The sequence below is a fragment of the Geospiza fortis genome, unplaced genomic scaffold, assembly GCF_000277835.1.
Source record: "Geospiza fortis unplaced genomic scaffold, GeoFor_1.0 scaffold183, whole genome shotgun sequence".
NCBI lineage: Eukaryota > Metazoa > Chordata > Aves > Passeriformes > Thraupidae > Geospiza > Geospiza fortis.
The window spans coordinates 69,566-82,477 of record NW_005054447.1 but is presented as its reverse complement, the minus strand read 5'-3'; the positions used below and the strand labels follow the sequence as shown (position 1 = coordinate 82,477).

General features: G+C 49.9%; 1 protein-coding gene across 1 annotated transcript in view; it reads right to left on the bottom strand.

Moving 5' to 3' along the window:
* Positions 1 to 7,809, bottom strand: part of DIXDC1 (DIX domain containing 1) — a 28,142-nt gene extending 20,333 nt beyond the window's left edge. The window contains exon 1 of the mRNA XM_005427515.2: positions 7,522 to 7,809. Within this exon, the coding sequence (XP_005427572.1) occupies positions 7,522 to 7,581 (60 nt within the window). The 5' untranslated portion in view covers positions 7,582 to 7,809. The remainder of the gene's footprint in view (positions 1 to 7,521) is intronic.
* Between the last annotated feature and the right edge of the window lie 5,103 nt (positions 7,810 to 12,912).

Genomic DNA, 12,912 nt, shown 5'->3' with positions numbered 1-12,912 from the left:
CTGGCAGCTCCCAGCAGGGCCCTGCACCCAGGCCCTTTGCAATGAACCCCAAATTCCAACCCCTGGCTTCAGAGATCTCTCATCTCTGTCCGTCCCCACCGTCCCACCCCCGACGCTCCTACACCCCACAAGTGTTTATTTTGTATTTTTCTAATCATTTTAGGGACTGGCACTGATTCCCCAAGGACACAGCCCCTCCCAGGCTGCAGAAAATCTGCAGTTTTTGGAGGAGTCTCTGTGGCTCTTCCACTTCTGTCTCATTTAGTGGAAAATCCCTTTCACCAAGCAGTTTGTTTTCTGTTCCTCCTCTCAGAACATTCCTCCTGCATTCACAAAAAAAAGAATTTTTGGCAAGATTTTAGTCTCTATCTCTTAAAAGCAGGAGGAGGTTGTCACTGTTATTATTAGTAAAAAATTAAAAAAGCCATCCCTAAATCCCAGAGCAGTTACATTTTAAACAATGAGCATTAAAAGGAGGTTTCTGAGGCAATGGAATTGGTGTGGCACCAGGACAGAGTCGTTTCACTCCCATGGCTGCTGTAATTCTGCAGACTTACACCTCATTTACAGACTCACTTGGTTGGGTTTGGGTTTTTTCCATTAAACATCAGATTTTCCTGCAGACGTTCAGACAGTTGGACTGAAGAGCATTTCCTAACTTTGTGAAACTCATCCTGGCAGACTGAGGCACTTCAGCAAGAGCCTTGGATTGCTGCAGAACTCAAAAATCCAGAGAGGGAGCTGTCAGTGCTGGCAGCTGAGGGGAGCATGTGACTGAACCTCCCAAGGAAATTTATCAGAAATAAAAGTTAAGTGACCTAAAAAAGGCCAAGTGCTGTGAAATGCATGAAGGATGAAGGGACAAAGGCCCTGAGCTGCTCAGCAGAAACCCCAAGGGCAATTTTTGAAGCTGGAGAGCCCAAAATGCTTCAATTCTCCATCAGCAGGGGAATAACAAAGGGCACTGTGGGCTGCACCTTCAGCCCTTCACCTCCAACACAGCCTCGAGCCCTCAGTGCTCACATTTCCACCTCTAAATCCACAGATTCAGGCCTCCAAAAAAAGTGAAATATTTTTTGTTTCACTTCCCCCCAGGATTCTGTTTGTTTCAAGCCCCAAGGCAGCTTCAACACAGCCCTGAATATCATCCCAGCAGCGTGGTTTGCTGTGACCGTGTTCACAGGGGTCCCAGGATGAGGGAAGAGATGAGAATGTTAACTCCATGTTTCAGAACACTTGATTTCTTATTTTATGATATATATTATATTAAAACTATACTAAAAGAATAGAAGAAAGGATTTCATCAGAAGGCTAGCTAAGAATAGAAAATGAAGGAATGATAACAAAAGCTTGTGGCTTGGACTCTCTGTCCGAGCCAGCCGGGCTGTGATTGGCCATTAATTAGAAACAACCACATGAGACCAATCACAGATCCACCTGTTGCATTCCACAGCAGCAGATAACCATTGCTTACATTTTGTTCCTGAAGCTTCTCAGCTTCTCAGGAGAAAACAATCCTAAAGAAAAGATTTTTCAGAAAATATCATGGCTACAGTTTGCTGCTTGGGTGGGCACCATTCCTGCCACCACCCCGGGAAATCCTCCAGGAATCAACTTCCAGCACAGGCAGGACAAAGATTTGCTGGGATGTGTCCTGCCCTGGGAGCAGCAGCTCTTCCCAGCCCACCAAAACCCTCCTGAGCCTGCTCTGCCCCCAGAAATGCCCCAAACCCACCCCAATGGGGCTGCACCCCTTTTGGGGCTGCAGGCATCGCAGCACCCACTCTCACACAGCTCTCAGCTCCTTCCAGCCAACAAAATTCCAAAATTAAAAAAGGTCTGGGAACAAACACGGCACCCCTCAAGTGTCCCTGCTTCCCCTGCACTTTGGTTTGAGCCCAGCCTTGGAATTTTCAGGGCTCAGGCTGCTCAGCTCCTCACCAACACTTCTTCCAAACTCAGAATTTTTCAGAGGAAAAGCAGCCTGGTGTGGGGTGTGCTCTACAGAACACACATTATTTAGGATTATGGTGGAGCTAAGCTTAATCCTGTTTACATTAACACAGCTTTGTGTTCCAAAAAAAGCCCCTTTTACCTGTACTTGCCATGGGGAAGAGCAGCAGCTGTACCTGAAGGGAGCTGGAGCCCAGCTTGCTCCAGGCCGGGCTCTGTGGGGTGTTTTTGTCTTGTTCTGGAACACTTTGCAGGGCAGGAGAAGGTTTTTAAACCAAGGTCTTGGGGGCTACAGGACATCCCAACACAGTTCCAGGGGTAAATTACAGGTTGGGATATATGAGGTTAATTTTTACCCCTCTGGGATTAAAATATTGCAGTTTTTGGTGTTGAGCAAATGGACAAATCATTTTTCTAGCAAGGAGGGCCTGCCCTGCTCACTGCCATCTTCCAGTAGATCCTGCGACCCTGTTTCCTTCTGGAAACAAATCCCTTCTCTACATTAACTTGATGAGCTGGAATCCATCCTTACCTTTGGATTTAGAGAATCATCCTGCTAGGATGAGATTTTTGGGGCTCTTTACCCCCATTTCCCTTTGTGCGCTGCTTTGATCAGCTGGAATCCATCATTCCTGTTTGATTTAGGGAATTATCCTGCTAGGATTTGGATTTAGAGAATCATCCTGCTAGGATGGATGAGATTTTTGGGGCTCAATCATCCTCTAGGATGAAGTTTTTGAGGTTCTTTACACCCATTTCCCTCTGTGGCACCGTTGTGGCCACTGCCCAAGCCCCAGGGCTGCTGAGGTCAGCAAGAGGAGCCCAGGATGAAAAGAATTCCCTGTTCCTCCCCTCCCAGAGCCCTGAGCCAAAGGTCTGCAGCAGCCTAATTGCATCAGGTTGAGGCCTTGGATGATTTCTAAGCTTTCTGACATTACTTTAATTAGATGGGGACTGTAATTTTCCACCCAGCCTTCCTCCAGTTTGCTGATTAATTTTTTGTTGCTGTTCAAGGAGGTCTTTGTGGAAGCGGAAAGCACAAACTCCCAAGCAAAGAAAATTATTCCCTCTGCTCTCAAAGGCAGCAAAAGATTTTTTTTTTCCCCTCTCAAAATTGATGTTTGAATGTGATTCAGGTTTTTCAATGTACTGAGGCGTCCAACAGTGAAAACCACCCAGTGAGGCCAGAATGACCAACAGCACCCACAGGAGTTCTCCTTCAGAAAACTTGCAATAATTTAAAGGAGGTGTTAATTCCCAGAGTGCCCAGCTCTCCAGCAGGACATGGAATTTCTGACTGCAGAGTTTTCCACCTTTTCCTCACTCCTTTCTCTACCCATTAACAGGAGGAGCTTAAGTGTAAGCAGCAAGAACAAATTCCACCCAAACTCCCTGAATTATTTCTGCCCCTTTGATTTTCACTTCTTGTAAAGCCAGAAGCTGCCATGGCCCATTCCAGAGCGATCCAGCTGCCAGTGCAGGATGAAGTCATTCCCACCTGTGCCTAAATTCTGGCATTTCATTAATTTAGTGCTGTGAAAGGGCTTAATAATGCAAATGTAAGATTCTGAGGGAGCAGCACCTCTCACATGATGCTCAGCAGGTACCTGAGGCCCTTGTCCCACCCAGGCAGAGCTTCTGTGCCAGCTACGGGCAAAAAATAAAGGCAAAAAACTGGCAAAGAGCTGAGCTTTGAGTGCAAAAAGGACTTTGGAGCACATGATTCACCCTGAGCTGTCAGTTCCAAGCAGAGCCCCAGCACTGACACATCCCCTGGTGCTCTGGGGAGGAAAAGGAGCATTGTTCCTCCCTCAGCACCATCCCCATCCCCATCCCCATCCCCATCCCCATCCCCAGGCAGCTCCAAGAGGAGCCTCAGCTCCTCAGGACTCCAAAATCTGCAGGCAGGGACTTTGCAGAGGGGAGGGACACCCAGAGAGCCTCCCTGGCCCGGGGTGAAAGCCCTAAAGGCACATTTAGGACACAGAATTTTGGATTCCCTCTGCCGTGACTCCCGTGTGCCATCCCCTTTTTCCTCTTTCCACCCAAAAAGCAGCTGCAATAATCTTCCTGCTCCTGGAAAAGTGGGTTGAAAAGCAGAAATGTGGGGGTGCTCCTGTGCAAATGCTCTGTAAGGACACCCTGCCAAGGGACAGCCTGGCTTAGCCACCAAGGCAGGGATTGATCCCAACTGCTCCACCCTAATCCTATAGAGCAGCAAAATCTTGCTGAGGAGTCCCGCTGCTGGCCAGGCACCAGGGTTTGGGGGAAAACTGGAAACAGAGCAAGGCAAGGTCAGCTAGAGCACATCTGGGGGTGAATCCAGCTGTGGGGAGCCCCAGCTGTGTTTTCTGTCTGTGCTGGAGCCCTGGAGGGGTTTCAGGGCAGCCCAGGCAGCTCAGACACCCTGCAAAGGCTCCAAGGGTGCCTCAGCCCCAGCTGCCTCCCCCAGGCTTTAGCAGGGTGGGGAAGGTGTGAAATGCTGCCAGGCTCAGCCCAAAGCAGAGCTGCGGTGATGAACCAGCACCTCTGGAGCTTGGGGTGTCCTGGGAGGGATTCAGTGCCCCTGAGGGAGCCCTGGGGCTGAGCAGGATGAGGGAGCCAGAAGTCAAACCAGCTCTCCATGGTGAATCCTATTAATCCTATAAATAGCCCTGGGGCAGGAGAGGGTGAGTGCCGGCTCCTTGTGCTGACATCACCCAGCTGAGACCTTTTGGTCACAGATCAGGACTTTTCCCTGAGGGCAGCAGAGCCAGAAAATGACCCCAAACAGAGAAATGAACCAAATCACCCCCAGGGTGAGGAGTCACAGATCAGGACCTTGCCCCGAGGGGAGCAGAGCCAGAAAATGACCCCAAATAGAGAAAAGAACCAAATCCCCCACAGGACATGGCCCAGGGTGAGGAATCACAGCTCACAGGCAGGATGGCACCTCCACCCAGCCAGGGTGAAGGAGAAATGCAGGAATCACCCACTGGGCTGAGAACCAGGGGAAATACCCCATGGAACAGCTGGCGAGGGGCAGAACAGCCCTGCAGCACTTCTGCCGCCCAGAAATGGGGGAGATTTCCCCAACCCTGCATTTCACCCTGCCCTGCTTGCCTAACAACCTCTGCAAGCCTCCCTGTCCCCTCTGGAATGGGTTGTTTGTTCAGCATAATCTCGTAGAGAGGGGGGAAGAAAATAGTTATTTTAAATGACTCACTGCACACGGGCAGCCACATAATGAAGTTTGCCACAGGAAATGATCCTCCAGCTCGAAAAAGACAAGGTGTGGTGTTGTTCAAATGCAGCTTGGAGCTGCCAGGCTCGCTTGTGACACATTTCTCCGTGCCCCGTCTGTTTTCAAGAGCTGGCAGAAGTGTCAGCACATAAATAAACTGCATTTCCCCGAGGAAAGGGAACAGGCTGGGGCCACATGGACGGAGTCAGAGCAGATGAGCCCCCTCTCTGTGGTTCCCTTTCATTATAAACTCCTGCTTTTAGCAGCCACGCATCCCCAGGGCCCCATCCAGCTGTGGGATTGAATTATTTATCTGCCTGGGAGCCGGAGAAATCCCCACAAACAGCAGGGAAACACCTTCAAGGCAGGGCAGGCCATTAATGAGGGGCTTTAATGCCCACGGGGGGGACTTTGCTGCATCTCAACATCAAACAAAACCATCCTGGCCTCAGATGTCTGCAGGTGACAGCGTCCACCAGGGCTCTGGCTCTGAAAGGGGGAAAAAGGGAAATAAACAGGCCTGAAGTGACAATTCAGCAATTTCGGGGTGCCTGGAGCAGGATGGGATTCCTCACACGGTGGAGAAAGCAGCGGTGCAGAAGGACAAGGCTGCTGCCTGCTCCAGCACTAATTAGGGATAATTGGGCTGCTGAGGTGCCCTCGGTCACAGGGGATGGAGGGGAGGGGGGGAAAGGAGGCAGGGGGACAAAGGAACCTCCCCGAGGCTCTGGCATGGGGACACAAATCCACGTTAATTTTTGTGTAAATAGCACCAGGCATGGGGACACAAATCCACGTTAATTTTTGTGTAAATAGCACCAGGCATGGGGACACAAATCCACGTTAATTTCTGTGTAAATAAACACCCAAACAGGCAAACAGAGACGGGCAGGACTCAGAGCTGGTGATCACAGCAAGAATGGAGTGAGAGCTCCTCTCTCATTTCCAGAGCCTTGGCAAATCCCAGGTCCTCCCCTTGCTAGACCCATTTTAGTTTTACTTTTGTTGGAGCGTGTGAGGACGCAGAGATCCCGAGAATCTGTTTTTTTCTGGCGGGAGAGGGAAGTTTCTTCCACAGCTGTGGGTAAAACCAGCCAGGGCCAGGCACTCAATATCGCTGGGGTTCGCTCCCACCATTGATTAAATTATTAATAAATAAGTTACGAATTGTGCCTGAGGAGGATGTGCTGCCCCCGAGCACAGGAAGTACGAGCTCGGTCTAAACCCAGACCTTGGCTGGCTAAAAATGAGCCTGACACTGTGAGGAGGAGGAGGAAGAGGAGGAGGGGATGGAGCGATTCCAGCCCGAGCCGGGGCAGGCTCAGGTTTCACCCCCAGTTTGGTTTTCCCGGATTCGGGAAGCCCAGCAGGGATGTTCAGGGTTCATTTTTCATTTTCTGTGCATAACAGGCACAGCACGGCTGAGGGGTCACCCAACACTAAACAGAATTCAGTTCTGTGTTTTAAGAAAGAATAAACCCCCCCCCCAAAAGTGAGAGATAAAATAGCAGCAGCTCTGGGGTTCCAGCAAATTCCCCCCCAGTTTTTCTTCCTTTTCAGCCCCAGCATGGGCTGCCCGGGGATTATAAATATCCATAAATACCCAAAAAACCTCATTTTCTGTGCCCCCCAAAGAGGGAGGTCCCACTGCTGTCCCCACACAGCCGCGGGATTCCCATCTCTGCAGTTTCTTGTGCATGTCCTTATTTTACAATTCATTACTCTCCTAGCAAAACAGGCGAATAAAAACACTTTAAAAATTACATTTTCCCCGCCAAGTTGCATTTCAGTCCCCTGAGGATTCAATTTACAGAAAAAGACGGGGGGAAGAACCCCAAATCAGCTCTTTGCCAGCCTCTCCCAAGCAATGTGAGTCCATAAATCAGATTTACAGCCCTCAGCACACAGACCTCGCACATCCCTCAGGAGAGGAGTCAGTTTTACACAACGAACGCTGCCACGCAGTTTGTACAATTTCCCAGGACCCCACAGTTTGTGTTATTTCCCGGGACCCACAGTTTGTGTTATTCACCGGGACCCCACAGTTTGTGTTATTCACCGGGACCCCACAGTTTGTGTTATTTACCAGGACCCACAGTTTGTGTTATTTCCTGTGACCCCACAGTTTGTACAATTTACCAGGACCCACAGTTTGTGTTATTTCCCGGGACAGCAGCAGAGCAGTGAGAAGAGCACAAACCCCGCCTGTAAAACCGGCCACAAACTCCTCACCAACTCCCGCTCCCCGCTGACGAATCTCGCTGTTTTCTCCCATTTCTACTCCACAATTCTGCACAAACCCACTGTGCCTTCCTCCCGGGGGAGCTGAGGGGACGCGGCTTTACCTCGGTGAATCCCTCCTGCAGGATGTCCAGCACATTGCCCCTGGCCAGGCAGGCGAGCATCGTCCCGGGGGGCTCAGGGGCTGCGGGGCCGCCTCTGCCTCCTCTCCCTCCTCTTCCTCCCGAGCACAAAGGCCGGGAGCTGGCGGGGAAGGGCTCTCATGGTCCCATCTGTGCAGCCCGGGCAGAGCGGAGCCGCTTTGGGCATGCTCGGAGGGAGGAGGGAGCGGAGATGTCACTCGGTTGTCACGGCAACGCCGCGGCTTTACGAGATGCAGGCGCGGGGAAAAAAAACATCTGAAACCCATTTCCAGCCAAAAGGAAAAAAAAAAAAAAAAAAAAAACCGCAAAACTACCCCCGAGCCCGGAGGAGGAGGAGGAAGAGGAGGAGGAGGAGGAAGGGAGGGAGGTGATGCCTTGCACGGGGAGCAGAGCACTGAGAGAAGATCGTTCTGCGGCCACAGGAAGCTGCAAGGCAGGCCACGACAGCTGGGAGGTTCGCAAGTTTGAACATAGCATTTTTCAATGAAAAACAAAAAAGAAAAACACAAAAAAAAGCCCCCAAACAACAACAACAACAACAACAAAAACCCCCCAAAAAAACAACAAACAAAAAACACCCCAAGAAACAAAACCACCTAAAAAAAAAAAAAAAACCAAACAAAAAAACCCCAAAAAAATCCCAAACGCGAGAGAAAACGTTCAAACAATCAAACACAACTCCCAGCTCGTTCTGTAGCACCCATGACAGAAATGAGTATCGAGTGTCCCCAGGCCGCCTCTCGAAGTCGGTGTCACCTTTCAGGAAGTGCCCGTGGGGAAGGAAAAAAAGGAAAACGAAAGCGGGAAGGGTGAGAACCCCTCGGGCAGGGGCTCTGCCGGCACTGACCCCGCTGCTCTCCGCTCCCAGAATGTCCTGCCAGGCATTTCTAAGTGTGAAACGCGCTTAAAAACAAACTTTTTTTGGTTTTGTTTTCCCCCTGCCTAAGTGTTGGTGCATCCCGAGGAAAAATCAATGGCACAATTTCACAGTTTTAGCCCGGCACAGCTAAAATACAGAGAGAGAAGCAACAGGTCGCTTCCCTCTGTACCCAACCCAAAAGGAGGCGGTTCCTTCTCCTCCCGTTCTAAATTATTCATGTTTGCTCTCCCTGCTTTTCATAATTCCGTGGGAGTGGAGATTTTGATGTTTTCATCGGTTCTAATGCCACATCTGTTAAGCAAAACAACAGATTACAGCGAGGCTTTGCACAAAGCCTCGTAAGCTGGAGCTGCTGGGGGCTTGGAGCCTTGATCCCGTTCACTTTTGAGCTTCAGAATGCCATTAAATAAATATTTAACCCCATTTTTAAATGCAATTGAGTAGCTTATGCCTGTGCAATTCCAATAAAATTTTGTGGGAAAACAAAGTGGTTCCCCCATGAGACAAAAAGAGACCTAAATTTGCAGGAAAAAACCAACAAAACACACTCTGAGCTTCCAGTGTGGACTTTAAAATGCTCTCCTTGGCTAATGATTTATTACGAATATTTATATTTATTGCATTATATTTATTTACCACCTGGTTTTTACATGGTAAACACACATTTATTGGGGATTTGTAATATAACAAGGAAGGATTTTGAGATTTTTGGGTTGATCAAGAAGATCTGGGATGCAGGGGCTCCCTTTCATCCTTTCATCCCATCTCCCTCCTGCAGAGCCCCCTGCTGCCCCAGCACCAGCCCAGCAAAGGCAAAAATGTTCCAAATGTTCTCCTTTTCCCTGCCAGGCTCAGGTAAGCCCAGCTCAGAGGTTTTCTCATCAAAGATTTGCTGCTGCAGGAGGTTTCTCGTTGTATTCTTACAGTTTCTTATCTGTGCCTGAATGCAGGGAATACAAACCAGGCTGGACATGCTGAGCCATTCCCCTGCCCATTGTGGGGACACAAATGGGGCTGGGGTGGGTGTGGGGGCTAAAAATAACTCTTAAAAATTAAATTCCACTTCTCCCTGTGTGTTTGACACCAAAGTTCCCAGCTGCTGCTGGCAGGGGTCGTGTTTTGCTGCCGGTTTTACACAAGAGGTGCCTCTCAGTGCTGCTTTTGCAAGGAGCCTCTCACGAACAGGAAATTCAGAATTCTCCCTGAATTTTCCTAAGGGGAATTCTCTGCCCAGTGACTCCAAACCCATCGGGGCAGTGACACCCAAAGGGTGCCCCAGCAGCTGCCCCTGGGGTGAGTGACCTCCCAGCCCAGGCTTGGTGACACTCGGTGGCATTGCCATCTCCTGGCCACTTCCAGCATGACCCCAGCCCCTGTCCTTGCCTCCTTCTGGTCACTAAAATCGGGGTTTGGAGGGAATAAAAACAAAAGAGGAATTCCTGAATCAGGAATATTTACAGTCTCATACATCACTTTTCTCTCTCTGGCAGCAAAAATAATTTCCTGAGACCTGTGGGGCTGACTTGTTCATTACCCAACATAGATGATCCAACATAGATGATCCAACATAGATGATCCAACCCCATTCCTGGGTCAGGAATTCACCCGTGGGGTTTGTGGGGCCGTGACTGCAGCAAGAACCCAAAGAGCTGCCTAAGGGCACGGCTGCACTCGTGTCACTGACCCCAAATCCTCCTGAAGCACCAAAAGGGACAGAAAGGACACCAAAGGGACAGAAATGGCACCAAAGGAGCAGAAAGGGCACCAACGGAACAGAATGGACACCAAAGGGGCAGAAGAACACCAAAAAGGACAGAGAGGGCACCAAAAAGGATAGAAAGGGCACCAAAAGGCTCTGGGAACTCACAGAGGGTGCAGGAGGCTGTGGGGGGTGACAGGGCCCCGTGCCCATCAGAGTCCCCATGCTGGATGTCACCTCAGTGCCAGGGGAGGGTCCCAGCACTCCTGAGCCTGAGGGGAAAAGGAAATCCATCAGGGATTTGGGATGGGGTGGGATGGGATGGGATGGGATGGGATCGGATCGGATGGGATGGGATGGGATGGATGGGGTGGGGGACAGTGGGAGTGCAATCCAGGTTTTGATGTGCTAATGGAGCTGAGGGATTTCTTACCCTCCTCTCCTCTTCTCTCCTTTCATCCAGCATTTCTGTCTGCTACACGTGTTCCCCTCTGCACCGTGCCAGAACCCTGACAGAAGGAAAGGGCAGAGAAAGGGTGGGGGAGAGAGAAAAAAAAATCTCTGTAAAGTTTCTGTTCTGGAGAGAAAACAGGACTTTATCAAAATATTAGCAGAGCACCAGCTGGTGCCGATTAGCAAAGCCCTGGGTGAGAGTTTTCCATTTACCTTGTGCTGTTTTTCTTTCCCTGAGCTGCACATGCTCTTTCCCAAATCTCCAAGGGGACCCTGTGTGTCCCCCCAGCCCCGCAAAGCCTCGCCCAAAGAGCGGAATTCTCACTTCAAACCGAATGTTGCATCTTTAATGGCACATCAACACCCGTTTGGCACACACGGCAGCCGCGGGCAGTACAGATTTTAATATTCAGTGCAAAACTGAATCCTTCAGGAAAATCTCTGTTGCAGAACACGTGGCTTCCACAATTCCCCATGGAAAACCTGGGAAAAGTCACCGGAATGGGAGCGTGGAATTTTCTGTAGGATGACCATGAAATTGTCTGTAGGATGAGCGTGGAATTGTCTCTAGGATGTGTCACTTTGAATTTTTAAGTTTTTCTATGCCTTCTGATGTTTACATTCTTGCAGCAAACTTTCTCACACACTTTCTGTAAATAACTCATTGTTTTGCATTCCTTTATGGAGGAGGAGAAACTGGATGGGCTGTTGGTTTGTCCAGTGTCATTAGAGAGGTGGCACTGTCACTGTCACTTTTAGAAAACGATAAATGTTGGAGTCAGAAAATAAACTGCCCTTTTCTTCACCTTGAGAGCAGCGGTGTGTGTGCTCATGTTGTTTGGTGTCCTGTCGTGACAAGGATGAGTGTGGAATTGTCTCTGATGACCATGGAATTGTCTCTGATGACCATGGAATTGTCTCCAGGATGAGCTGCACTTCCAGGAACAGCCCGAGGGTGATGTGGAAGCTGCAGCTCCTCGGGGAATGGCAGATAAAGAACCATTCCAGGGGCTCGGGCACTCATTAAAACACGTAGGAAAAATGGGGAGATTGGTCCTCAAACACTCCCACCTTGGCAAACACAGCCCGGAGCAGCTTTCTTTATTTTTCACCACGAGCAGGAACTCCTTTGTGCTTTTCCCACCCAGCTGAGGTGTAAAATGCAAAGTTCTGTGTGTTTATAAAAGGAACCATCTCTGCAAAGTTGTGTGTGTTTATAAAATCTCCACCTCTAAACGCTGCCAGTGACTGGGGCTGCCCCAGAATCTGCTCTGCAGGCCCTGACTGAGGAGCAGAATGTGCCAGGCCTTGCTTTAGTGCCTGCAGATGGGGTTTGGGGAGCCCTGGTGCCAGTGCTGCCCAGTTTGGACCATTGCTACGCTGAATTACTGACATGATTTCAAATCCACAGACAGAGGTGGAGCTGACAGCCCCACGAGGTGTGTGCTCGGTGTCACTGGGGTTTACAACCAGGGCTGGCAGCACAAAATGAGGGAAAAGTGGAGGCAAAGTCCAAAGTCTTCTCTGAAGCTGCCCAGGGTTCATTCCCAGTGCCCCAGGCAGCTGCTGGACTCGGAGAACTGCCCTAAAAATAGGCACTGATCTGCAGCTAAACTGCCAATTTTGCCTTGTTTCACTTCCAGTCCGAGCCAGGAGCTCACTCCTCACTTGTCTGCACCGAGGATGCACCTCTGAACAGCCCAGCAGTGACAGAAATCCTTCTGTACCCTCCAAATTCTGCATTTCTGGCTGCCAGGTACCGTGCATGGCTGTACAGCGCTGATTTTGGGGCAAGTGAAGGTCTCCTCTCCTCACAGCACCACCCACGAGTCACTCTGCATGCTCAGAGCTTTAACACTGACACAAAACCCTCACCAAAACCTCCCTTTAGCACTGAATTCCTGAATTCCCAAAAGGAGCACCAAAACCTCCCTTTAGTGCTGAATTCCTGAATTCCCAAAGGCAGCACCAGAAACTCCCTTTAGTGCTGAATTCCTGAATTCCCAAAAGGAGCACCAAAAACCTCCCTTTAGCGCTGAATTCCTGAATTCCCAAAGGCAGCACCAGAACCTCCCTTTAGCACTGAATTCCTGAATTCCCAAAGGCAGTGCCAAAACCTCCCTTTAGCACTGAATTCCTGAATTCCCAAAGGCAGTGCCAAAACCTCCCTTTAGTCCGGAATTCCCCAGGGCAGCACCAAAACGTCCCTTTAGTGCTGAATTTCTGAATTCAGGAGGAGAAGGATGAGGCCATGGGGTGAGCTCCTTTTCCTTCTGAAGGAGGAGGACATGCAGGGAGCTCCTTTTCCTGATGGAGAACA